Source organism: Meles meles, chromosome 18 (genome assembly GCF_922984935.1).
Source record: "Meles meles chromosome 18, mMelMel3.1 paternal haplotype, whole genome shotgun sequence".
Classification (NCBI taxonomy): domain Eukaryota; kingdom Metazoa; phylum Chordata; class Mammalia; order Carnivora; family Mustelidae; genus Meles; species Meles meles.
The window spans coordinates 695,753-723,523 of NC_060083.1; the positions used below are offsets into that span (position 1 = coordinate 695,753).

Genomic DNA, 27,771 nt, shown 5'->3' on the forward strand with positions numbered 1-27,771 from the left:
ACGCACCTCGCCCCGCCCCCTCCACGCCGCGCCTCGGGAAGAAGACTACACGTCCCAGAGGGCCCCTCGCGCACCCCGCCACGTGTTTTCTCCGCCCGCCAATGGGTGGGAGCGCCGCGTGAGCCTGTTCCCGCCCCCCCGGCGCGCCTGAGCCAATCGAAAGGGTGGTGTGTGTGCGAGGGCAAGTGGGGAGGGGGACTCAGCTCAGGACAGGGAGGCCCTGCTCGCAGGTCCCGGGGTCCCGGTGGCAGCCGGAGCGCTTGGTCCGCCGGCAGCGGACGGGTGGTCCGCCCTCCGCCCCCACCCCGCGCGTGCGCGCCCCGGCCCCTCCCTCCCTGCCACCCCCCCTCGGCTCCCGCGCGGCGGCGGCGGTTCCTTTCCCCCTCCCCCCAGCCCTGGCTCCGGGGGACCCCGCGATGCCGGTCCGCACCGAGTGTCCCCCGCCGGCCGGTGCCTCGGCCGCCTGCGCGGCCTCGCTCATCCCGCCGCCGCCCATCAACACCCAGCAGCCCGGCGTGGCCACCAGCCTGCTCTACAGCGGCTCCAAGTTCCGCGGCCACCAGAAGAGCAAGGGGAACTCGTACGACGTAGAGGTGGTGCTGCAGGTGAGCGCCGGGCCGGGCCGGCCGGGGCCCGCGGGCCTCCTCGCGGCGCTCACGGGCCGTGCCCGCCCCCCGGCTTCTCGAGCCCGCAGCCGCGGACCAGGCCCTCGCCGCCGGGCCTCCTGCGCCCGGCGCTTCACCCCCCGGGACCTGCCCCGCTGGTGTCTCACACTCTCCAAGCCCCAGCCCTGACCTGCCGCTCACACCGGAGCCCGTCGGGAGCAGCTCCCGGCAGACCCCGAGCACTGTCCCAGACTCGACGCCGGTGACCGGCCTGCCTGGGACCGGAAGCCCCCGTGCTGGCCAGCCCCAGACCTGAGTCCTTCCTCCCCAGGACCTGTCGCCCCGAGATCAGCCCCTCCTCCAGTCCCTCTCTGACGCTGGAGAGCTCTGCATCGGTTTCTCCTGACTCGGGACCGGCCCGTGGCTGGGCCCATGTCAAATGATCTCAGACCTGGGACAGTCCTGCTCCCCTCCCCTTTCCTGAGTGCCAGGGATCCGCAAGCCCTGGGGCCCTCCTCCCAGGATTTCTTCCCTGGGACAGCCTAGTTAGTCCCCTCCGACCTGGCGACCTGGCGCACCCTCCCTCCGTGAGCCCCTGAGCGCCCCCCAGCCCACACCGACTCCTAGCCTCTGGTGATTACTCCCTCAAGACCTGGCACGCACATGCTGGGTGCTGCTGAGTGCAGCCCCTCCAAGTCTGTGGGGATCTTGCCTCCCGGCCTCCCTCCCCGCACAGCTGGCCCAGTCTCTTCCTGGCCTGGGCCCCCAGCTGCCCCCAGCCCCAGGCCTCCCGCTCCAGGCTTCTCATGCTCCCTGCCTCCGCTCTCTGGCCACCTCCGGTCCCCTCCCAGCCTCCTGGGCTTGCCTCCCCAACCCACGCCTTCATCTTCCTCCTCCTCGGCTCCAGGGGACCCTCTTTCTGTGTTCTTTTATCTACACAACCAGGGCTCCCTCCTGGTCTCTGATAGCCATGTGCTGGGAGATCGAACTCACCCCGTATTCTCTCTCACACGGTATTTCCTTGCTGTCCGTGTACGCCTCCCCCTGCCTCCCCCAATTTGACCTGGCTTTCAAATACCCGGTGCCAGCCCCTGGTAGCTTTGGAGCAGCACTGCCTCCTCGGCCCTTTGCTGCCCCTCGCCCCTCTCATGCAAATAGCAACACACTTGACATTTTTTTCTCCAGGCAGAGATCAACAGTAGTTCATACTCCTTTTTCTCTCCCTTCCCCGCAAAACCCTTCCCGTGTAGCTACCCTTGCCTGTCTCAGGATCCACTTTCCTCCTCCCTTTGCCCCTTTTTCCCTTAGTGTGAGGCCCCACCTCTGGGCTGTTCCCCAAAGCCCCTCCCCATCTGCCCTCTTGAAAGGCCTTTTACAGAAACTCTGAGGACCTAGTGTTCCACCTTACTGCTCCCATGTGTGAGGACAGAACCTAAGATGTGTCTTTGCCTTATGTGCCCTTGGCTCTTTAAAAATATTACATCTTGGACAGCCTCTCTTCTGAGCAAGTAGGAGTCCCACCCAAAAGACAGTGCGGATACATTTTTTTCCTACTAACCGGAGAGCACCATTAACCTCTTTTTTCTTACTGTTTTGGGGGGAATCAATAGTTTCATCTTTTTTTGGTTGAGGAAACTGCCTCTTCATGTCAATTGTATCTTTGCTCCATGAACTTAACTTTTTCTCGTGAGCCGTGGCATTTGTTATAACTGGAAAACTGTTGTGACTGATTCGTTCAGTCTTCATAATTATACGCCTCACGTGGTGATCCGTCTTGTCTTTTGCTTAAAATGTGAGAATTTAGTCTAAAGGTAAAGACTCTTTTTTTTTTTTAAGATTTTATTTATTTATTTATTTGACACGGAGAGAGAGATCACAAGTAGGCAGAGAGGCAGGCAGAGAGAGAGAGAGAGAGGAGGAAGCAGGCTCCCCACTGAGCAGAGAGCCCGATGTGGGGCTCGATCCCAGGACCCTGAGATCATGACCTGAGCCAAAGGCAGAAGCTTTAACCCACTGAGCCACCCAGGCGCCCCAAGACTCTTTTCTTTATTGTTGGGGCAACATCATAAAATTCTGGCAGTGAGATCCTTGGTGTGGGTCGTGTTTGGAATGATCGCGAATTTGTGCCGATTGTTTATTTTGACGGTTTCTGATGCGGTAGACCAGCAGGGTCACTAAGTGTCAAAGAGAAGTGGTCTTCGACTTCTTCAGCAGCATCCTGCTTCTGTCATTCGTGTGTTGTTTCCAACGTCCTGTCGGGTGCCCATGTCCTCGTGAACCAATAGAAGTAGCGTTTGAGTTGGTGCAGGACTGACTGGTCTCAGGGCAGCCCAGAGCAAAAGCCCGGCTCAGACCTCAGTAGGATGTCTGCTGGTGGGAGCTGTGGCCGTGCCCAGGAATGCCACCCTACATCTGGATTGGTGAGCTCTTTGTCCATCACTGAGACCATCAGTGGCCTGTGAATTGGCCCATCGTCACCCTGGTTTTTCAGCCAGGACCAGTTTCTTGGACTCAGCCTTCTTAGAATATACCTCAGCCTCTTTCCTGCTTGCTTGCTTTGTTTCCCAACAGCTCTGTTGAGATACAGTTCACATCCTGCGCAACTCACCCACTGAAGGTGTTCAGGTCAGTAGTTTTTAGTGTACTCAGAGTTGGGCAAGCATCTCTGCAACCTAATTTTAGCCCCTTTCATCCCCCCAGAGAGAAACCTCACCTCCTAGCCATCACGTTCCCGAAGATTGGCTTATTCTGGTCATTTCAGTGTACGTGGAGTCACACACTATGGGACCTTCTGTTGCCGAGCGTCATGTCCTCAATGTTCGCCCACGTCATAGGATGTGACCGTGCTTCGTTCTTTTTATCAATGCATAATAATCCATTGTATGGATATACAGCATTTTGTTGAGCCTTCGAGCAGTCGGTGAACGTTTGGGTGGTTTCCACTTTGGAAACCAGTTACCGATGGAGTGAACATTGCTGTATGAGCTTTCGTGTGGACACCGTCTTCATTCCTCGTGGGAGTGGAGCGCTGGGTCCGATGGCGGCTCTGTGCTCCCCACGCCGAGGAGCTGCCACACCGATTTCCGAAGTGCCTGCCCCAGTTTTCATTCCCACCAGCCCCGCATGAGGGTCCAGTTTCCCCACAGCCTTGCTGACACTTTCAACTTACTGCCTATCTCTTTGATCGCAGTCCTGCTGGTGGGTGTGAAGTGGTGTCTCGTTGTGGTTTTGATTGGAATCTCCTTAATGACTAACAGCGTTGCATATCTTTTCTTGGGCTTTCTGGAGCCTTCCTGCCTTCCTTCCTTCCTTCCTTCCTTTCCTTTAATTCTAGTTTAGAGAGTTTCCCAAACCTGCATGAGATTCTGGCTGGGTTTTCCTTGCTGCCGTTGTTACTGTAACTACTCTGTTTCTCCTCTGCCATCAAGGAGCCGAGACCAAAGTGAAGGCCAGGGCCACAGTGAAGGGGTACTAGAAAGAGCAGCTGTTGGACAAAGCTGTGCTATGAGACGTTCTTGCTAAACATTTGCCTTGTTATCTTTCTCACTGAGATGCTGGCCTGGCGTTCGGTGTAGGGTCTCTGCATTGTATTGTGTTTGAGTTCACCAACTGTCATCGAGATGAGTTGGGGCAGAATGGGAGGGATACATGTTTGAACGGAGGCCAAATGGAAATTCTGATTCTTGAGCATGTGATAATCCATGCAAAATGTTAGCCAACTTCCAGTTCGGTTTTTAATCTTATTAGCAGGTATCTTGGCCACCTGATACCCTTTCCAGCAGCTGTGAAACCCCAAAGTGTATTGAATTCAGTGAGAACTGCATACATGAGATTTATGGCCCCAGGTTGGAGCTGTGTGTCCTTTAAGTAAAGTTCTTTGCTGAGCCGTGTTAGTGCAGATCAGCCACTTTAGACCACATCCGAGGCCAAGGCCAGCGATGAGGATATTTCCAGTGCTTTGGCGGTTTTCGCATGGGCTACCTTTGTCACCGGGTCCAAACTGGGAGCATTTCAGCTTCATTGAAGCCCGTTTGCGTTGGTGCTGACCTCCTCTGGCGGACTGTGCTCATTACAGTTTTGGAGGATTGCTGGAGTATTTGATTTACGGTGGAAACGAAAGTAGTTAAGTCTCCAAATCTGAAAAACACCACAAAACTTTCCTAGTTGCCTCAAATGAGACCTCGCTTAACATTAACATCTCAGCGTGCAAGTGGCGTTGTACTTGGGTTTGCTTTCTTTCCAGGGCTCTGCTTTTTCCGGGAGCCCACGTTGTCGTGAAATGTGGAAATCTGCCTGTTCGGGCCCAGTCTGTCGAGGTTTGGGTGAAGTGTATCAGTTCAGGTGCACTAAGCTGTACGTAAACCATGGCCACCTCAAAAGCAGTTTAAAGGAGGAGTGAACCCAGCACTTCGGATTACAAGAAACCTGGGGGTGGCTGGGTTCCAGATCGGTCATTCAGAGGCCTCGTTCCCTTCTCTGTTCTCCGCTGCCATCCTTGGCATTTCCCAGCCCGTTTGTCCTCATGGTCTCTAGATGGCCTGGAGCGCTCGTACAGGTACTGCCGCTTCCGGGGGAAGAAAGAGGGCCTCCTCACAAGCCAGCATCTTTCCCAGAGGCCCCCAGGAGACGGACGCACCTACCTGATTGGTTGGGTCACTCACCCCTAAACTGATGACTCACGAGGGAACAGGGGCACGTGTCTTCCTTGGGTTCATCAGCGCTGACCAGGCCCTGTGGGGCCAGGGTGGGTGCCAGAACAGGATCTGGGCCCTGGCAGCATGGAAAGGTAGGAAATTGGTTGTTGGGTAGGCACCCTGCAGTGTCTCAGCAACCCATAAGTGCTGGGTACTCAGCCTTAAAATCTCCCATGCCTGTTACCCCTGTTCATTGTAGCCTCCCAGCTCTTCACCAAAAAATACAGGCGCTCGTCTATGAAATGGACAGAGTGAACACTTAACAACATATTCCGATCTGGGGGTCAGCATTTTGGTTCATAACGGAGATGTTTGCCCAAGCAGTCTTCGTATGAGGCCCTTTCTCAATATGCTGCCCGTTTCATAAAGAACTAATGCACCGGGGCGCGTGGGTGGCTCGTCCTTAAGTGTCTGAACCTTTCATCTCCGGTCACGATCCCGGGGTCCTGGGATCAAGCCCTGCCTCAGGCTCCCTGCTCAGCGGGAAGCCTGCTTCTCCCTCTGCCACTCCCCCTGCTTGTGTTCCCCCTCTCTCTGTGTCTCTCTCTATAAATAAATAAAATCTTAAAAAACAGGAAAACTAGTGCAGGGTTGTGCTTAGTGTGCGTGTGGGGAGGAGTGCGCTGCTGAGACCGCAGGCGGCCTGCGTGCGTGGACTCGCCGCTCCAGAAAGGCGCCTCGGTCTCGAGATACTGAGCTTGGGAGGTTGAGAGGGTCCTGGGATCGGCTCGCGGGGTCTGAACAGGCCGCTGGGTAGGGCAGACTCCCGAAGGTCTTGAAGGCTGGTGAGCCCCGGCTGAGCCCGGTGGGCACGCACCTCCAGATCTCCCTTCGCCCACCCGGCCTGTGCCCGCAGGACACGTGCATTTCCACAGCTTCCCCAGCTCATCCCAGGGGTAACCAGACTGTGTGTCCTTTTCCTTCCAGCATGTGGACACGGGGAACTCGTACCTTTGCGGATACCTGAAGATAAAAGGCCTTACTGAGGTAAGCGCTCCTTCAAACGAACTAGGACTAGACGGTGGGCCGCACGCGTGGCCGTCTAAGGCTGGGAATGGCCAAGAGCGTGGACCCGGAGGCCCGACTAAAGCTCCCGTGAAGTTGTACTTCACACACACAGGATGTAGTTTTGATGTGTCCTGTTGGAGAGTGTACGGATGCACACATCTTTAAAATTTATAAAGAAGTCACAGTGTTCCCAACACGATTGATTTTCTTCTTAATCCTTTGGTGGGGAAAAAAATAGAGGAGGAATATGGCTACCCGTCGTCCGAAGTTTCATGGTTTCTGAGCTACGCACGAATCCGTCCAGGCCCCAGGTCTTCGACATTCCTTAAACTCCTTCACTCACTGGAACAATGTCAGGTGATCACCCAGATCCTAACCCAGGGAGCTACTAGGGAAATGTAGAGGGGTTTCCTTTCTCTGCACCAAACTTTTAAAATCTCAGGACTCCTGGGGATATGGAAAGCAAGAAAGAGCATCCATTCTTTCCCTGCTAGTGAGTCAGTCAGTAGGAAGAGAAGGAGGGGACGAAGCCCAGCCGCCCAACTCCTCCGTGAGGGCCTGGGCCTGACCTGGCTGCCGTGGTGTGGGCCTGACCAGTCCTCCCTGTCTCCATGGCCCAGCTCCACCGAGCCTTGGGAAGGCCTGGAGGGACGTCCTTGCTCTGCCCCTTGCTGGGGCCATGAGCTTTCGTTTCTCTTTCCTTCTCTGTAAAATGAGAATGAAAAATACCCGCTCTGCTACCGTTGTGGTGAACACAGCACAAGGTTTAGCATTGTTGAATCACCACACGGACCCGCAACCCGTGTGATGGTGCGTGTCAACTAGACTGGGATAGTAAATAGAGTAGGAAGGATAGGATATGGGGCGCCTGGGTGGCTCAGTGGGTTAAAGCCTCTGCCTTCGGCCCAGGCCATGATCCCAGGGTCCTGGGATCGAGCTCCACATCAGGCTCTCTGCCAGGCAGGGAGCCTGCTTCCCTTCCTCTCTCTCTGCCTACTTGTGATCTCTCTGTCAAATAAATAAAATCTTTAAAAAAAAAAAAAGGATAGGATAAACTAGACCCACTCCATCCACTCCAGGGGCTCGTCCTGGGGGGAAGGAAACAACATAAGAGCAAGAGGAGGGCTCTAACCTGATACAAATGGAGGGATACTAACTAAGGTCCTGAACAACCTTCACCTTGAAACAGCTGTTTCTGTCTCTTTGATTCCCTCGGGTCCTCCCCCTTCTCTATTAGAAGTTTGAGAATTTTCTGTGACGTTTGTCTTTGGGATGAAGAGGTAACCTGTTCCTCGCCTCCAGAAACTTACCCAATAGAGTAGGGGTAGAAAATGAGAGCAAAATGAAGGATTCCAGCCTTTGAATTTAGGGCAGTGGGAAACAGAGTATGCTCAGCCGGTCAGCAGCCAGGTGTGTCTGTGGAGTGCAGAACGTAAACATTTAGCTTCACGAGGACCCAGCAAAATCTGTCCCGTGGAATGCTACCATGGGCCCTAAGCCCAGCCACTGTGGTCCTAGGAGTGCTCATGGAAATGTGAGTACCATTAAGAATCCCGCAACGGCATCCCCCAGGAGCCAATCACCCTAACAGAGGGAAACACCTCTAGTCACAGGAGGCCAGGCTCCAGGGTGGGGGGCACTTAGGCTCGTGGCCAGCCTGGGGAGACCACCGTCCCAGGCCAGTCCTTTAGCCTCATGAGCGTGTGGCCACCTGACGTCTTCTCCTGAGCAGCAGGGCTCGGGTATGGCGCTAACGCGTGCTTCATCACAGGAGAGCGGCCGTGCTTCTGAGCTGTCCGGGGCCTGCTCACGCCTCAGGATTCTTTGAATTTTGTCTTCTTTAACCACTTTTTAAAGTAGCTGTCCTGAGTCAGCTGACCTACCACACAGCCCACCCATGGAAAAGGTACAGTTCGTTGGCCTTTAGTGCAGTCACGGCGCTGAACACCCATTTTTCTTTTTTTCTGTTTTTAGGATTTATTTATTTACTTACTTGACAGGGGGAGACACGGCAAGGGAGGAAACACAAGCAGGGAGAGTGGGAGAGGGGGAAGCAGGCTTCCTGCTGGGCAAGGAGCCTGACGCGGGGCTTGATCCCACGACCCTGGTATTATGACCTGAGCCAAAGGTAGATGCTTAACTGACTGAGACACCCAGGTGGCCCCGAACAGCTGTATTAAATACTTAAAATTCTAAATCCAGGGGCACCTCTGTGGCTCAGTCAGTTAGAAGCATCTACCTTTGGCTCGTGATCCCAGGGTCCCGGGATCAAGCCCCACATCAGGCTCCCTGCTCAGTGGGGAGCCTGCTTCTCCCTCTGCCTGCCACGGCCCCTGCTTGTGCAGGCTCCCTCGCTCTCTGTCAGATAAATACAAGTTTTAAATTCTAAATCCAGTATGTGGTCACTGTATATAATCACGGAAATGCCAAAAAATGGTGGGATTCTCTGAATGACTTTATTACCTGTATTGTAAAATAGAGCTTTTCAGGTTTGTTCGCTTTTCCATTTATAGTTGTAAAAATATCACATATGTAACTTATTTTATTTTTATTTTTTAAATTTATTTATTTGGCACAGAGAAATCACAGGTAGAGAGGCAGGCAGAGAAAGAGGGGGAAGCAGGCTCCCCGCCGAGCAGAGAGCCCGATGTGGGACTCGATCCCAGGACCCCGAGATCACGACCCGAGCCGAAGGCAGAGGCTCAACCCACTGAGCCACCCAGGTGCCCCACATATGTAACTTTTTTTTTTTTTAACTTTTTTTTTTTTTTTAAAGATTTTTTATTTATTTATTTGACAGAGAGAGATGACAAGTAGGCAGAGAGATCACAAGTAGGCAGAGAGGCAGGCAGGGAGAGTGAGAGGGAAGCAGGCTCCCTGCCAAGCAGAGAGCCCGATGCGGGACTCGATCCCAGGACCCTGAGATCATGACCTGAGCCGAAGGCAGCAGCTTAAACCACTGAGCCACCCAGGCGCCCCATATGTAACTTATTTTAATAAAAGCATTTGAATGGTTGGGTTTTAGCCCCAGTCTTCCTCGTGCATACAATATGGAAAGTGAACTCTTAAATTGGAGGTAATTTTTGTCTCTCAGCTACCTCACATTCACAAATGAGCACAGTTTTTATTATTTTTTTTAACGATTTTATTTATTTGACAAACTGAGATCACAAGTAGGCAGAGAGAGAAGAGGAAGCAGGCTCCCTGCCGAGCAGAGAGCCCAATGTGGTACTCGATCCCAGGACCCCGAGATCATGACCCGAGCCGAAGCCACCCAGGTGCCCCTGAGCACAGTTTTTAAACTGTGCCTTCTGGAAATGAAATCCCAGAATTGTGAAGAATGGGTGTCAGGTAACATTTTCTTGGCAATTCTGAGCCAACTACCAGTGGAGAGAGGGGACATTTCTAGGGACGGCCCGCGCCTGGCACAGGGCCTACGAGCCCAGCCTTCGGGGAGTCATGGGCTAGCCTTCCCCTCACTCACTAGACGAATTTGGAAGCTTCTGCTGAGGTTGGGCAGACTTGTCTGAACAAAGGAGATAAGTCACACTAACCAAACTTGCCGAGACGGATATATACTCAAGAGTGCGCATTTACTCGTTTCTGAACTGAGGTACATTTATGTTCCAGAAGTTCCCTCTGACTTAGTAGCCAATTGGGTGTTAATCCCCAGGAAGAGGGTCTACATGGAAAGCCAGACCCATCACCGGAGAGTTTTTGGTGGGCCCGGAATCCGTGTGGGGAGTGGTTTGGACGACCCGGACGCCTGACCACAGCTGGAACCCCCCATAGGAGGCCCTTGCCTGCCTTGGTGGTGAGGGGTTGCTGGCTTTGTCTCTTCCTCTCTGAGTCATTTTCTTGATGTCCCTCCTGCAAACAGAGTTCTTCCTTTGGCTCTAAAAGTTACCGCCAGTCTGGCTCTAGGCAAGTAATTGAATCTCCCGGTCCTACCCTGGGAGACAGCTCATCTCTCTGGTAACTTCTGAACCTATTGACTCGCTCCTCAGGCAGTGTTTCTTTTATTTTAATTCTCAGAGCTTGGGGTACCTTGCAGTCCCCTTGATACATGGCCCGAAACGTTTCCAGCGCAGAACCAGTTCATTAGGAAAACGTACAGTTGAGCCATAATTATCTTCTTTGTACTGCAAGACGACCGCTTTATCATTTTCTTCCTTTCTGTCTTTTTTGTGGAAGCCTAAAAAAAATGTTAAAGCTCAAACCTCAGGAAATCCGCACGTGTAGACTTCCATTTAAAATCTCAAGTCAGGGGGTGCCTGGGTGGCTCAGTGGATTAAAGCCTCTGCCTTTGGCTCAGGTCATGGTCCCGGGGTCCTGGGATCGAGCCCCGCATCGGGCTCTCTGCTCAGCGGGGAGCCTGCTTCCTCCTCTCTCTCTGCCTGCCTCTCTGCCTACTTGTGATCTCTCTCTGTCAAATAAATAAATAAAATCTTAAAAAAAAAAAATCTCAAGTCAGATACTAACTGATCCAGGACTTTCTCTCTTAGTAGATCTCCCTAAAACAGATAAGCATGATTTAGTTTATACTTCTATTTTATTTATTTATTTAAAGATTTTATCTATTAGAGAGCGAGAGAGAGCACGCACAGGGGGATGGGCAGAGAGAGAGGAGGAAGCAGACTCCTCGTTGAGCAGGTTTGACCTGACCTGAGTAGATGCTTAACTGATGGAGCCACCAGGCAGCCCTTTATTTATTTATTTGTTTGTTTATTTATTTTTAGATTTTATTTATTTGACAGAGAGAGAGATTGCAAGTAGGCAGAGAGAGGGGGGAAGCAGGCTCCCCGCTGAGCAGAGAGCCCGATGCGGGTCTCGATCCCAGGACCCTGAGATCATGACCTGAGCCGAAGGCAGAGGCTTTAACTCACTGAGCCACCCAGGTGCCCCTATTTATTTATTTTTCAAGATTTTATTTTTAAGTAATCTTGACACCCAACATGGGGCTCGACCTCATAACCCTGAGAGCAAGAATCACATGTTCTACTGACTGAGCCAGCCAGACGCTCCTAGTTGATACCTTTAAAATCAGGTTTCCGGGGCACCTGGGTGCGCCCAATGGGTTAAAGCGTCAGTGGGTTAAAGCAGCGGGGAGCCTGCTTCCCTCTCTCTCTCTGCCTGCCTCTCTGCCTACTTGTGATCTCTGTCTGTCAAATAAATAAATAAAATCCTAAAAAACAAAATTAAAAAAATTTAAAAAAGATTTTATTTGTTCGTTTGACAGAGACAGGCAGGCAGGGGGAGAAGCAGATTTCCCACTGAGCAGGGATCCTGCTGTGGGACTCAGTCCCAGCACCCTGGGGTCATAACCTGAGCCGATGAGGCCATCCACGCGCCCCACAAATTTATTTTAAACACGTGTAGGTGTCTGATGCAGAATAAGAGGGGCCTACCTAGGGTCTGGAGAAGAAAGTGGGACCTCTGTGGTCCCAGGGACATTAGGACTGTAATCCGCAGCTTGCCGGGCCAATGACCATCATTACCACATTTCCAGGAAACACCAGGGCCTGGCAGGCTGGGCCAAGGGTTGCCTGGTTGGTTGGTCATTTGGTTGCTTTTTCACAATGCAGAGAAATAAATGGTGGACTTGTAACGGTGTGAACTTTTTCTTCCATTAGCAAAAAAATCTTGGGTGCCTCCTTATTAGCACGTGACCAAATAGCAAATTAAATTGACGGGAGTATTCTAAGCACCCGGTTAGGATGACAGCTTATCTTTTTCCCTGTGGTATTTGTTTCTGTTGTTGTGATTTTCCATCACAGACGTGATTTACATGTATTTTCCCTAGAGTGGATGGCCTTAGTTCCTATGATAGATTAAATGTACCCTAATATACCAAAGTATTCTGCAAAGCAAAACAAAACAAAACACCCACCCCTGGAAGCCTGAAGAATGGAAAGTAAATTCCTTGGAAAGTAAATTCTACTTAGTTACTGTCTGCTTCGTATTCTAGAACACTCGGAATGCACTTGTCCAAAACTCTTTTCTGAGGGAGCAGTATGTAACAAGTGACATCGAAGGAGGGTTCTCTGCTCCTGGCAAACTCCATAAAGTCCAGAAGACTCTCTGGGCACCCAGATCAGGTTGATGCTGCTGCCGTTGGCGGATTGCTGGACTGACCCAAAGGTCATTGCTTAGCAGTGTGATCATTTTGTCAAAGTCCTGGGATTAAGTTAAAGTCACGTTGATTTTTTCCTTCGCGAAAGGTAAAAACTCCTGTCTGAGACCTTATTCTGATATTTGGGTTTTTACCGTAGGAGTATCCAACCCTTACGACGTTCTTTGAAGGAGAAATAATCAGCAAAAAACATCCTTTCTTAACGCGAAAGTGGGACGCAGACGAGGACGTGGATCGGAAACACTGGGTGAGTAGGTCGTTGGTCTCCTCCGGGCTCCCCAGGCTCTGCTGGAAAGTCAAGGAACTTGGCTCTCTGGGTCTTATCATTGTCCCCTGTCCAGTGCACCTGTACTCCATTCCTTCCTCATCCCTGTAGTTGGGGAGCCCTGGGAGACAGAGCAGTGGCTTTGCTTTCGGGGTTAGCATGAGGTGAAGACACAGTTTCTAGAAAGCTCCTTCTCCGCTGGCATCTCCGTGTGGGGAGAGCCCTGGCGGTGGGAGGGGCGGGGTTCTCACCCAGCTCCAGACCGATATGCATGGTCTCAACTTCAGCATCATCAGGGTGCCCCATGTGGGGTGTGTTCTGACTCACCATTACTGAACATTTTGAGACAACTTAGAGTCACCGTCCTCGAGTCTTTTCGTTGGCTGTCATACCAGTTTATGCCTTCAAAAACCCATTTCCCAGCCTGTCATAATAGCCTTCTGGCTTAGTTGACCATGGCCATGATGCATTTTGGTTTATTTTATTATTTTTTTTTTTTTAGTTTTTAGTTTTTTGAGATTTTATCTGTAAGTAATCTCTGCACCCGATGTGGGCCTCAAACCTATAGCCCTGAGATCAAGAGCCGCACGCCCCACCGAAGAGCCAGCCAGGCACCCCAGTGAATTTTGGTTTAACACTGAGGAAGTCCAGTGTGCTCACCCTCTAAACCCACCTGGAGCGATTGCGTCCGTAACGAAAACTCTAGAACGCCTCAGGCTTCCCCACTGCACCTCTCACCTGGCCTGTCCGAGCCCTCTCCTGATTCCAGCATGATAGTCCTTGGACAGGACTCCCTACCGCACACCCTTGTCCTAGTTCACCTCACTGTAGGTTAGCCGCCTTGCTCGTTCATGTTTTCTCCTTGAGATCGGAAAGGAACATCTTTCAGATGCTGAATTTCAATTCAATTTAAACTTGAGCTTTTAAAACCATTGTTGGTAAGTTACATGTTTTACCTGTTGTTGCAAATAGACACCGAAAGTCAGTCCTGTGTGTGTACGACACGAGGGAATGAACAAGAGGGAATTGGGGAGCCCGAGTGCTGCGCGTGGAGCCAGCATCAGGAGCAGAGTTGGAGGGGCTCCCCGCTGCCCTCTGCTCCCAGCCTGCCCAAGGCGGGCTCTTCCGTGCTGCTCAAGGCCTCACGAGATGGGTCCCTTCTCTCTGGGCCCCGGCGGGAAGGCTGTTCCTTGTACTGAGCCACAGCCTATCTCCCGTCCAACCTGGGTTTTCCATCTCAAATCAGCTCTGCCAAAAAGGCAAGGTCTTTGAGACTCAGTGAAAAGTCAGTTCTAAGCTAGGTCCGTGGCAATTTAACTACCTGGAAACCAGCTGTTAGCGTGCCAGACTCCCACTGGAACACTGGAAAATATCTGCTTCTCCTTTGTTAGGCTGAATTGACATATTTTAGTGACACGGGGATGAAGAAGGCCACCCTTGCTATGTTAGGATGAGGAGCTGGGCCTCTGCGCCCTTCCTCACCCAGCAGTCTGGGCACCTTTGCAGTACTCCGTTTCCTGTACCTTTCCCAGCCCACGCTGGTGTCCCAGCGTCCCATGTGGGGTCCCCGTGTGTCAGGGCTTTGCGGCGGTTGCCAGTGCCCCGGAGACACGGCGGGCTCCGTTCTGTCCCAGACCACCGCACTGAAGCGACTGTTGCAGTAAAGCGAGTCAAAGGAAGTCGCTTTGGTTTCCCAGTGGCTGTGACTCTTACATTTACATGATACTGTAGTCTATGACTGGCACAATAGCATTAGGTCGAAAACAACAATGTACACGCCTTAATTTAAAAATAAATTCAAAGACTGAGAAACGCTTAGCATCCTCTAAGCTTTTTGCAAATCCTAATCTCTTTGCTGGTGGAGGGTCTCACCCCAGTGTTGATGGCTGCTGACTGGCAACGGGGGCGCTTGCCGAAGGTTCGGGTGGCTCTGGCCATTTCTCCAAACGAGAAGACAGTGAAGTTGACCACCATGATGGGGGCTCTTCCTTTCGGGGACGGTTTCTCTGTGGCCCCGGATGCTGTTCGATAGCGCTTTATCCACCATGGAACTTCCTTCTGGACTGGAGTCCGTCCTCTGAACCCCTGCTGCGGCTTTACCAGCGAAGTTCACGTCGTATTCTAAGTCCTTTGTTGTCGTTTCAAGAGTCTTCACAGCAGCTTCACCAGGAGCAGATTCGATCTCAGGAAACCACGTTCTCGGCTTGTGCAGGAGAAGCAGCTCCTCTGCTCACGTTCCATCATGAGCTCGCGGCCACTCGGGCCCATCTTCAGGCTCCGCGTCCGCTTCTGCTTCCCGTTCTCTTGCTGTTGCCTCCACATCCGCAGTGACCGTCCCCACTGAAGTCTCGAAGCCTCACGGTCACCCGCAGGGCTGGAATCCGCTTCTTCCAAACTCCTGTATTGACATTTTGACCTTTTCCCGTGAGTCACAAAGGTTCTTAATGGTATCCGGGATGGTGGATCCTTTCCAGAAGGTCTTCAGTCCGAGGAGTCACTGTCTGTGCAGCTAGGGCCTTCTGAAGTCTGTTTCTTGAATAAAAAGCCTGGAAAGTTGAAAGGAGCCCTTGCTGCACAGGCCGCAGGGCCGGTGCCGTGTTAGCAGACCTGAGCACAGCGGAAGTCTCACCGTCCGTCGCCGTCGGAGCTCTTGGGTGACCCGGTGCCTTGCCAAGAAGCAGTAATATTTTTTTTTTAAAGATTCTATTTATTTGAGAAAGAGACAGCATGAGAGGGGAGAAGGTCAGAGGGAGAAGCGGACTCCCTGCTGAGCAGAGAGCCCGATGCGGGACTTGATCCCGGGACTCCAGGACCATGACCCGAGCTGAAGCAGTCGCTCAGCCCACTGAGCCACCCAGGCGCCCCGGAAGCGGTAATATTTTAAAGGAATCTTTGTTCTGAGCAGCAGGTCTCCACAGCGGACATCAAACATCCAGGACACCGTGTCGTGAGCAGACGTGCCGTCACCAGGCCTCGGTCCCTGTCTAGAGCGCGGGGGAGGCGCCGCCGCATGACTCTCAGGGCCGTGGGGCTCTCGGAATGGCCAGCGGTGACGGCTTCACTCGAAGTCACCAGCCGCGTCGGCCCGGGCAGGAGAGTCGCCCTCACGCCGACACCCTGAAGCCGGGCGCTGGCTGCCCTCCGGCCGCGACCGTCCGCGGTGGCGTCTCCGGCGACAGAAAGCGGTGTCATCTGTGTTGAGAGTCTGTTCCTGGGCCTGGTTGGTTAGTGTAGCGTTGTAGCTGGACGAGGGTCTGGAATCTTCTGGAGAACTCGCTGCAGCCTCTCCGTCAGCGCCTGCTGCTTCACGCGGCCGGTCTGTGGTACCTCAGGCCTGCACCGGCCTCCGCCAGCTGCAGCCTCTCCCGCCGCTTCCTCACTTCCCCGCCTTCCCCCAGCTGAAGGGAGTCACGGCCTGGCTCTGGGTTAGGCCTGGGCTGAAGGGGGTGTCGGGGCTGGATTGGCCTCTCCAGACCACTAAATGGCTTTGCTATCATCCGTCTGTTCCCTCTAAGGCCCTTCTCACGTCCTTCTAGAACTTTCCCTTTGTGTTCACGGCTTGGCTCACTGGTGCAAGAGGCCTAGTCGTCTGCCTGTCTCAGCTTCTGAGATGCTCAGTCATTTCTAGCCTTTGATTCAAGGGAGAGACATGCGACTCTTTGTTAGGGGCTGTGGTAGGATTATTGATTGGCCTCATTTCAATATTGTTGTGTCTCAGGGAAGAGGGAAGCCTGAGGAGACAGGGAGAGAGAGAGGGGAATGGACAATCAGTCAGAACACATACATTTATTGATGAAGTTTGCTGTCTTACATGGGGGCAATTGGTGGCACCCTAAAACAATTCCATTAGTAACATCAAAAATCACTCATCACAGATCAGAGTAATGAAAGTTTTGAAATGTTGCATGGATCACCAAAATGTGACACACAGACACAAAGGAAGCAAATGCTGTTGGAAAAATTGTACCAACTGACTTACTCAACACAGGGTTGCCATGAACCTTCGATTTATTTCAAAAAAAAAAAAAGCACCATCTGGGGCACCTGGGTGGCTCAGTTGGTTAAGCCTTCAACTCTTGGTTTCCGCTCAGGTCGTGATCTCAGGGTTGTGAGATCGAGCCCTGCAGTGGGTTCTGCGCTCAGCGTGGAGTCTGCTCGAGTTTCTCTCTTCCTCACCTTCTGCCCCCCCCAATAAATAAATAAAATCTTTTTTAAAAATGCAGTATCTCCAAAGAGCAATGAGGTAAAGTGCAATAAAACCAGGACCCCCTGTCAACTGGAATCAGAGACCTTGTTTTTCACCCTCAAGTTTTCCTAATACTTGTCAATATCACGGTGGTACCCTAAAGTCAAGATTCCATATACTTAATCCAGTTAGAATAGAAATACACATGTCGGGGCGCCTGGGTGGCTCAGTCGTTGAGTGGTGTCTGCCTTCAGCTCAGGTCATGATCCCAGGGTCCTGGGATCGAGTCCTGCATCGGGCTCCCTGCTCAGCGGGAAGCCTGCTTCTCCCTCTCCCACTCCCCCTGCTTGTGTTCCCTCTCTCGCTGTGTCTTTCTCTGTTAAATAAATAAAATCTTTAAAAAAAAAAAAAAAAGAAAAGAAAAAGAAATATATGTGTCACAAATTCTATGAGTTAATACCTCTGTATCTTAAATCTTATTTAAGGTATTTTCTTATAAAATGAATACATATTTATTTTTAAATATTTGAGTAAATAGACAAGCAGAAGGAAAAAAAATCATCTATAACAACAATACCCGAACTTAAAACAGGTATTAATCTTCTTTTTTCTTTTCTTTTTTTTTTCTTTAACAAAAATAGGATCATGAGACACAGTTTTGTAGCCTATTTCTGGTCTCCGCTTTTAAAAGGACTTAACGTATATTACCCACTTCCTGTTTCTACTTCACTGGCTGGCCCCAAGCTGCGTTCCTGTGTCAGAGGACCCCGCTTTAGTAAAGCCCTTTTCTCCTTTCGGGGTGACGTGCTGGCTCTGAGTTGTTCTGCGTGGCTCGTGGCGATTAGCAGATCTTCCTGGCTCTGCTTGTGGCAAGGTGTCCTGAGAAAAGGCCCCCTGGAGTCACATTCGTTCCCAACGGGGTGGGGGGCCTTTCCTCAGACTGCATTACCTAGGCAGGGGTCGCCCCTGCTGCCTTGGCAGGGGCGGTGGGGGGCGGGTCAGGCCTGAGGGCTCGGATGGGGACCTCGGCTCCCCGGGCTCCCTGCCCCCGTCCTGCACCTTTGCTGCCCTGTGGTCACATCCAGCCGCCGCTGGCCGCTGGGCGCAGGACAGCTGTGACTCCCGCCTCCCCCTCTGCCCGTCAGTCCTCATGCTTGTTCTTTTGCTTTCAGGGCAAGTTTCTGGCTTTTTATCAGTATGCAAAATCATTTAATTCCGATGACTTTGATTATGAAGAGCTGAAGAATGGGGATTATGTCTTCATGAGGTGGAAGGTAAGGTCCCAGGCCAGCCAGAGCCTGCACCGCACCCAGCGCCCCGTCTGCTCCCCGGGTCCGTGCTTAGGACCGCTTGTCTCCGTGCAGCGCCTTTACACGCTCACAAAAGCGGGCACGGCTCCAGGCCACCCCGGCCAGCTGCCGCCATGCCCCGTGGTCTGTCTGTGGTGATGCCGTTTGGTGGTTAGCAGATGAACTCATGCTTGGGGGGAGGGGGTGGTCGGCCCTCAGCACCCTTGACTCTCCAGCTTGAGTCGTCCCTGGTGTTCTGGGGACTCAGGGGAGACCCAGAGTCCCTCCCGGTCACTTCCTACTCTCAGCTGAGAACCCGTGTAACTGACTGTCCCTCGTCACGTCCTAGCCAGGCTTCAGCGCACTCTCGGCTTGCCTGCTTCCCTCCAGCAGGAAGTGAGGGACCAGGAATGGAATTTGGGTTTTCCACTCTCACTAGCCCTCAGAGAGCTCCCTCTGGCTGAACTCGAGAGATTGGCTTTGCGCTGACACGTCTTTTGTGTTCCCTTTTGATAGCCTGGGATGTACTGGGTTCCAGCCACAGGCTGGCAAAATCATGAAGCGGGTTTGTGAAATCACTTTGTGAGCGGACACCCGCTTCCAACCCCTGGTTGCCAGTCTGCAGGAAAAAGCGGTTTTATCTTGAAATCTTGCCAGCTTTCATACAGGCGAATCATTGAGCGTTATTCTCAATCTTTAGTTTGTACGGCTAAGAATTTGGGGAGGGGGGCGGGCGTCGTCCCTTCTTGCACAGACACGAGCCAAGTGCAAAGGTTTCAGTCTGCCCTTGCGAGCTTGCTGTCTGGTGGGAACCGTACCAGCGAATAAAGTGCTAAAGGAAGTATCTTGCAAGGTTCTAATTTAAAAATTTTTAAAAACTACCATTGCAGAGGTTGAGGAAAGGGACAGAGAGAGTCTTTAAAGAAAAAAAATCTAAAAACCCAGTGGAGTTGTTTGGTCTCCAAAGACCGTCTCAGCATGACTCACTGTGGGCTTTCAGTAGACGACCTGGGGCCCAGAGCCCACTGACCTCATCTCGCCCGGAGAGTAGGTCCCTGGATGTAGCCTTTCAGCTTGGCTACGGGAGATCACAGGCTCGCCTCTTCCCAAGGTGCCCGAGCAAGAACAGTACCCTTCTGTGGCCGTGGATGAGGTGTCGGGCTCTTTGAGGGGGTGTTACGGGGGCAAGTGGTGATTGATCTGCCCTCAGAAGCAGAGGTGATCAGGGGCCTACCAGCACCCGTTCCCGGGCTGGGCCAGAAACCTCCTCTCCCCGGGTCGTTCTGTCTGTGGGCTCTGACACGTAGGTGGTATCGAGGCATTTCTGAGATGCGTGGACTCTCGAGCCCTCTCTTCCTTGCCATCTCAGTGAGCTCAAGACACAGGCTACTGTGTTAGCATCTAGAATGCTGTGGACAGGTCGGGTTGAAACGCAGATGTCCACCATCGTCCGGCAAGTCCGGGCAAGGCCAGGGGCACTGGAACCTGAGAACCACCTGAAGGCTGGCGGGGAGTCCCGGACGCGGCTGGAGCACGCCGTCTGTTACTGACCGCCCCCATCTGTGTGCAGGAGCAGTTCCTGGTCCCAGACCACACGATCAAAGACATCAGCGGCGCTTCCTTTGCCGGGTTCTATTACATCTGCTTCCAGAAGTCGGCAGCCTCCATAGAGGGCTACTATTACCATAGGAGTTCAGAATGGTAAGGCACCCCAGAGGCGAAGGGCGTGGCTTGCCGCTGTCCCCCACCCCGGGCTCTCCCTCCGCTTGCCGACTCCAAAACCCTCTCTACCTGTTTTTGCGTAGCTTCTGTGCTCTTCCTGCACGTGGGGGCCTCTTCGAATGATCTCAGTTGCTCGTGGAGGGACTCCTACCCCTAACCACAGAGCAGAGTAAAGCTCAGGGTGCTCGCTGAGGACACACACTGCTCAAAGCTTTCAGGCACTTCTGTTATTAGCAGTGTTTCTCCCAACCTTGGCCACTCTCGTATTTCCTCCCAAATTGAGTCAGTAACGAAAACATAGGCTCCAGCTACGGACAGGGTGAGTTTTGCTGTTAGCAGCCTTTCTGGTTTTGGGGTCACGGTCCTCAGACGCTGGCCCCACGCGCGCTGGTCTCAGTCTGGTGACCGAGGGGCCCCCACGGGAGCTGGCGGTCCTGCCCCGTGTTTCGTCTGAGGTGAGGGGCGGAGTGCCACCTCCAGTGCTGGCTTTGGTCCCCTTTCGGGGGACTCTCCTGACCCACTGCTGCTGCTGCTCCAAGCACCTTGCCGGACCTGAAGAAGGAACCCGGTCGCAAAATACCTGATTTCCTCTCCGAACGTAGGAGCACTATATTCCCTGCCGGACGTTTCCCGCTTTGGCGACTTGCGAGTGGTGTCTCTCGCCGGCTTGACTCGGGTTCCTTGTTCAGTGGCAGCAAAATGAGATCTGCAGGTCAGTGCCCCAATTACCAGGGTTTCAGCAGTTGCCCTGTTTTCAAAGGAGTTTTTCAAACCTGTTGTAGCGTTTTTAAAGTACTAGCTCGATGGAGAGAATTCACATACCATACAATGCACTCACTGAAAGCGTGCAGTGCGGTCGTCCTGAATGTTCCCAGTTGTGCGGCCATCACTCCCACCACCGTGACCAGAAACCCTGTGCCCCTACGCCCTCAGCCTCGAGTCCCCATCTCCTCCTAGCCCGAGGCAGCCACTGACCGTCTTTCCATACAGACGTGCCTATTCCCGACATTTTCTATAAAGGGAACCTCATACACATGACGAACCGGCCTTCGTGTCCGGCTTCCTACACCCAGCCTGGTGCTCAAAGGTTTGGCCATGTGGCAGCATGGGTCAGCCCTTCATTTTAACTGCTGGATAATTTTCCGTGGTACGGGTGGATGGCAGCCCCTCCTTATCTGCGGTTTTGCCTTCCGCGGTTTCGGTTATCCGCGGCCAGCGCAGTGCAGAGGCAGATGGTGGTCAGTGGTCACGTGCCTGCCTCACTCGCCTCATCTCCTCATGCAGGCACGTCCCCTCCAATCCTCACAGCAGGAAGGGTGAGAACAGCACAAGAAGGTGTTTCGGGAGAGACAGACCACATTCACGTAACTTTCGTCCCCGAATATCGTTATAACTGTTTTATTACTGGTTGTTGTTCATCCCTTCCTGTGCCTGACTTAATCAATTGTACTTTACCGTAGGTTTCTGTACAGGAAGGAAACAGCGTACATAGGATTCAGTACTATGCACAGTTCCTGGTATCCGCTGGGGAACATACCCCCCAGATAAGGGGGGGACTGCTGTCCCACGTTTTATTTTTCCGTGCGTCGGTTGCGGGGTTGTTTCCCCTTCTGCCTGTTGTGACTAATGCTGCAGAGTGTATAAGTATCTGTTTGAGTTTCTGCTCTCAGTTCCTTCGGGCGTAGACCCAGGAATGGAACTGCTGGGTCATACGGTAATTCCCTGACTTTTGAAGGAACCGCCAAAGCGTGTGACGCACTGGGTTCCGGTTTCTCCACATCCTCCCGACGTTTGTTGTGATGTCTTTACAATTATAGCCGTCCTAGTGGGAATGAAGTGGGGTCTTGTGATTTGGATTCGTATATTCTGATGGCTAATGCATGAGCTTTTCCTCATTTTTTTGGTGTTTTTTTTGGTGAGAAATAAACTGCTTTTTCCCATGCTCCTCCTCACTCCCACATGAGACAAGAAAGGGGAGAGCTAGCATGTTCCCGGTCAACTCTGATTGTCCCCCGGGGGTTATCGTCCCCGTGTGCGGATTGTCCCAGCCTCTGTTTTTCCTTCATCCACTCAACTCCTTGGAGCACCTGCCAGCGAGGCAAAACCAAACACCTCAGAACTCTGATGTTCTCAAAGCCTCATAGCCGTGTCTAGGAAGGCGAGAAAAGGCAGGTGAATGGTAACATAGGCTTTGGGATTGGCTGGAAAGTCCCTGTATTCCATGAGCAGTCGTGGGGTGTGCCTGTGCTCCCCATGAGGCCCCAAGGCTGGTCCAGCCAGATGTTCCTGGAGGAGCTGAGTGCTGGACAACAGAGAGAGGCAGAGTGGAGGGCAGGGATGAGGCCCAGAGCTTGTCCGCCTCTCCTTTCCTTTTCTTTTTTTTTTTAAGATTTTATTTATTTATTTGACAGACAGAGATCACAAGTAGGCAGAGAGGCAGGCAGAGAGAAAGGAGGGGGAGGGGAAGCAGGCTCCCCGCCGAGCAGAGAGCCCGATGTGGGGCTCGATCCCAGGACCCTGAGATCACGACGCGAGCCAAAGACAGAGACCCAACCCACTGAGCCACCCAGGCGCCCCCGCCTCTCCTTTCGTAAGAGGTGCCCTAACTAGGTGCCCTAGCACGAGGCCTAGAAGCAGCTCCTCAAAGGCTCAGGAGAATGAACCAAAGAAATAGAAAGAGAACCAACCTTGGTGCGGCTGCAGAGGTCTGCGATGCGTCTGCCTTCCGGTTCCAGCCTGGGGCGCACCGGGCACTGCGGCGGTGGGGCGGGGACTCTGCGCATCTGTTCAGTCTTCAGGCTGCTTAGATCGCCTCCGTGTCTCTCTCTCCCCACACTGCAGGTATCAGTCTCTCAATCTAACTCACGTTCCTGAACACAGCGCGCCCATCTACGAATTCCGGTGACAGCGGTTCAGAGTAGGAACCAAATAAAACTGAACTTGGCAAAAAAAAAAAAAAAAAAGAAAAAGGAAAAAAAAAGAACTTTGCCAAGAAAATTTTGTACCTGCCAGAACCAGGAGAACGCGTGTTCCTGTTTCTTCACGAGCAGACTCACATTGGAAAGCACGAATGTTAACCCACAGAATCCAAGGAGCATGGCCGAGCAGCGGGGCAGGCGCCAGGAGCGTGCTCCGCCCTTCCCCGCTCTCTGCGGCAGTTTGGTCTTCATCTGGTTTCAAGCTACCTTGAATGCACTTTTCCTTCCTGCACAGCTAACTTCTGTATCACCGAAAGGCCCATGAGGCCCATTCCTTCCTCCATCCCCACCTCCAACCGATTAGAAGGTCAGTGCCCCCCGTCAGCCTTGGTGCTCAGGGGTCCCTGCCCAGGCCCCAGCCCTGTGTGCCGCCCCTCCCCCACCCCCGGTTGCTTAGTCTGGCAGCTCAAGAGAAGGCAGAGCCCCAGCACACGCGTCTCCCCCCACCCCTCCCCAGAGCTCTGTGCAGGGAATCGGGGAGCTACAGCAGCATCTGCCAATGAAACGGGAGGCAGAGGCTGCTTCACGGGGTCACCTGGCACTGCCCACCCTGCCGTGTTCACGCCAACCTGCTCAGTGGCTGGCAGGTTCCCTGGGCCTGCCGTCGGGGATCACTGAATTTTAAGGCTTCCAGATCCCTGGCAGGAACAGATTCCGATCCTGCTCCACTCAGCACGTTTGCTCCAAACTTTTGAACTTGAGGGCAATATAAACTTTAAAAACAAAAAAAAAAAAAAAAAGGAAAAAGAAAAAAAAAGAGTTTTTTTATTACAAAATTATTTTTATGGTCCCTTTAACAAGGACCCTATGGCAAATGCACAATTATTCAGAATTACATTTTATCGTTTTCACATTGAAAACAGCAAATGTTGACTTAGTAATTTTTATACCTATATCTATATGTAAATGTATATTTAATCAACCAGCAGTTTCAAACTAGTCATCCTGGTACAGAAGTTTTGCGGCATCGCACCCAGTCTAGTACTAACCCTGAGAGCTGTCTTTGGGGCCGGGTTAGCATTTGTACCTCTCCTTTTGCTACTCACGACAACAGTGCTCCGAGGCGACCTTCTCCGTGGAGCCCAAGGGGCCGCCGTCCTCCCGAAACGGCGCTCTGAGATGTTGGGTCGGGGGAGGGGTGGGAACAGGAACACGCTCGAATAACTCAAGGCTCACGTGCCAAAGTGTGTGTGTGGGTGTGTGTGGGCGGGGTGTGGTTTTGGGGGGGTGTTGTTTAACGTTTTAAAAAGCTTAGTAGGTTGGCATCATTTGGGGCATCGCATCTGTTGGCGGTTTATGAGACTTGCTCAGAATTCAGGAGGGAGAGCTGGAACCCACAGGAGCACAACGGGCTGAAAGCTGCATTTCCGGGGTCGGCGTAAGCACACTCGCGGCCCCTCGGTCTGCGGGAGTGTTGGGGACATGGTGTATTCTTAAAAAGTGACTTTCCTTTTGACAGCCTTTGTACTGTACGTGACTGAGACTGAAGTCCGGGGAAGCCTTCAAGGAGAAATACTTGGGAAACTAGGCAGTGGCGCCAGGACACCGAGGCAGTGTCCTCCTAAGGCTTTGGGCGAGGTGAGACCGACCCCTGTAGGGAGGCCAGGATCTTGGAGGCCCCAGAACGTTGGAGCCCCAGTGACGGCAGTGGAAAAAGGATTCCCGTCCGTTTGGCAGAGATGAGTCCGATGTTTTCTTGATTCTGAAACGTCCAGGCATCAGGATGGCTGGCTTTGGTCCCACCAGCCGATGGCACAGTACCGAGGAGACCACGCTGGCTTGGCCCCTGTGTAGCTGGCGGGCGTCCTGTGAGTAGAGGACACAGTGGGGCCGTGCTTTCCCGGGGTGCAGGAGCCGTCCATTCCCTTCTCATAGTGTGCTCACCCAGCTCGGCTGAATTTTGCAAGCTCCTTGAAGGCTAGAGGGAGGCCCCACTCTGAACCTGAGGGGTGAGCTCACCCCCTGGAGCTCATCGGGACCCTGTCCGTGTGGCTCTGGAGGTCAGTCGGTCAGTCCAGCGCGCAGGAAAGCCATATGCAAACACTGCTCCCACTCAGCTAGCCGGACGGGCCAGGTCCGACTGTAGGATTCCTTCCTTCCTTTTTTTAGCAAGGTAATGAAGTGTACGCGTTGTACCGGGGAAAATGAAGAAGTGATGATACTTTTGCTAGATCTTCTGGGTGCATCTGGGATGAAGCTTTGTTTGCATAAACATCTGCGCGGTTGAGGACAGGGAAGGCGTTATCTGTCCACCTCCTCTTAGTAATTCCCAAACGATCGACATCAACGCTTTTCTCTCTCTGGAGTCCCCAAAGGAACTTTGGGGATCATCCCCACCGGGGTTACCCTTTCCTGAACCACCTCAGCGGTTTACATGCCTCTGGTACTATGTGCAATAGTTTTGGTTGACGCCTGTGGTCATCAGTAAGAAATCGGTGCAGGTGCAGATTTTCTACCGTCTTCCTCCGTCCCAGACCTGCCGTGAGGTGGGATCTTGGGGATTCCCACTGCTCAGAAGGCCTCCATTCTGCGCCCCCCGCTTTGTCTCTCTTCTGTGCTGGAATTATCCCTGCCCACCTGCCCCTCTTAAACTATACAGCATTTTAGCTGCAGCCCAAAAGTAAGCAATGCCTGATAGGAAGTAGAAAGTCCCACCTGTGTTCTGGTTCTGTTGGTGACGTGGATCTCACAAACTCCAGGGGAGCAAAGGGGCTTGTCAGTGTCTTTTGCTTTCAGAAACAGGGAATTTATATTCTAAGGCCTTGAATTGAGTTTTTTTTTTTCTCATAAAATAGTCTGATAAGCTAATTTTTAAAAAGAAATGCCATTAAGTATGTTGCATTGTGGTTTAAAATTACTAACAAGTTCTGGGAAAGAATATTTGATTTTGAATCTTACATGTTTTTAAAAATTAGATACGAAGGGGCACAAAGTATGAATATTTTGTTTCTTTAGGGAGGACATGTGGAAAGGGTTTGAGGGTTTGGGACGGGAGAAGTATTTTGCAGAGATATCAATGTCCAAATAATTTTTAAAAAATAATAAAGGTATTTAAGCAGTGACTTTGTCCTATTTCTATTTTTTTTTAAAATATTTATGTATTTGACACAGAGAGAGAGAGCACAAGCAGAGGGAGAGGGTGAAGCAGGTTCCCCGCTGAGAAGGGAGCCTGATGCAGGGCTTGATCCTAACACCCCAGGACCGTGACCTGACCCGAAGACTGAGCCACCCAGGTGCCCCATCTTTGTCCTACTTCTAAATCAAAACTGTGGGGCACCTGGGCGCCTGCCTCTTTGCCTACTGGTGATCTCTGTCTGTCAGATAAATAAGTGGGATATTTAAAATAAATAAATAAATCAAAACTATTCTGTTAGAAGAGACCAGTCCCCTTTTGGGCCCTGTGTCTCTGGAGGTTCCTGGGCTGAGACAACCTCCCCCCATTATTCTTTTTTTTTTTAAAAGATTTTATTTATTTGACAGACAGAGATTACAAGTAGGCAGAGAGGCAGGCAGAGAGAGAGAGAAGGAGGAAACAGGCTTCCCGCTGAGCAGAGAGCCCGATGTGGAGCTCGATCCCAGAACCCCGGGATCATGACCTGAGCTGAAGGCAGAGGCTTAACCCGCTGAGCCACCCAGGCGCCCCTTCCCCCCATTATTCTTATCCTTTTTCCTCCTCATTCCAGTGCTGGCCGCAGGGCCACACTGACATTTGAGCTCCGTTTTGTTAATTTCTACATTTCTGTAACAATGTGGAAGCTTTTGTGGGTTTTGTTGTTGTTGTTGTTTTTGCATGTGTTCAGGATTCATACTTTTATTTCACACACAGGAAATTCATGAACAGAGCCCTCTGTTCACTGTCTGCTTCTCAGTCCAGGGCCAGCACGGGCAGTGTGGATGGGGGACTGGTTCTCAGAGCAAATGCCCGAGCCCCAAAGCTCTCCAGCAGCGGCACCCTGAAGCCAAGTTCAGGGCCTTGACGTCTCTGCACCTTGCAACCGAGGGCCCTAGCCCAGCCCGTTAACGCCTGACTTTGATTTTGACACCACCCTGCCCGGTGCCCCAGGACACCTTGGCTCTCTCATTAACAGTGTTAGGTTTCTAGACCACCTCTCTAGGCAGGGCCGAGGAACAAGGCTGGAAACGCCATATGAATTTCTGAGAAAATGTTTTCAGTGTTGAAAATGTTTAACGTTAAGCCAGTTGAAATGCTAAGGGAACTTACATCCCCGTTGTCGGGGCAAAGTTCCCGTGTGTGTGTGAAGTATCCTCTCATCTCCCGCTGTTCGAGCGGCAATGCTAATAACCTTTCTCCCGAGACGTGTCACGGAAGGAATAGGCTATTTACAAGGCCGAACTGCTTACAGATGAAGACACCATTTACTGGTGGTTCTGTAGGGGGAGAAAGCTGTGGGATGCTTGGGTTCTCGATCCCAGATCTATCTCCCTTTAAGTCCTCCCCGGACCTCCCATGCACCAGCCAAACCCTCTGAGCCTGGAGAGCGGAAGGAACAACCTTTACGTGGGTCAGAGAGTTGAGGGTTCTAGGAGGTGCAAACCGTGCAAACACCCCACACATTCACGTGTCCTTCTTGCCAGATAATACTACAACATATTTGCCAAGGCTTGCCGTGTGCGCTGCGCCCTTCTAAGTATGGGTAGGTGCAGAGACACGCTCCGGTCCCGCGGCTGGAGGAACTACCAGTCTGCGGTCGGGTGGAAATTGGCATTTTCATCCGTACAGCTGGCAAAACCCTCTGTCGTATCTCAAGTGTTAGAGCCTCACTTTGAAAGCTTTGTTGGCTTTGCTTTTAAACCATCGACAGGAACGGTGGAAAGTGTGCGGATCGTGTGAAGCGTGAAACCCACGGCAGGACAGGACAAAGGGGGAATT

The 27,771-nt window shown here is 52.3% G+C and overlaps 1 protein-coding gene across 1 annotated transcript; it reads left to right on the forward strand.

The window, feature by feature from the left end:
- Window positions 1–142: 142 nt before the first annotated feature.
- Window positions 143–22,872, forward strand: GID4 (GID complex subunit 4 homolog). The gene is made up of 6 exons (XM_045986301.1): window positions 143–605; window positions 6,227–6,286; window positions 12,580–12,687; window positions 18,064–18,165; window positions 19,751–19,881; window positions 22,744–22,872. The coding sequence occupies exons 1-6, from the start codon at window positions 417–419 to the stop codon at window positions 22,805–22,807; spliced, it is 654 nt and encodes a 217-aa protein (XP_045842257.1). The 5' UTR covers window positions 143–416; the 3' UTR covers window positions 22,808–22,872.
- The last annotated feature ends 4,899 nt before the right edge of the window (window positions 22,873–27,771 follow it).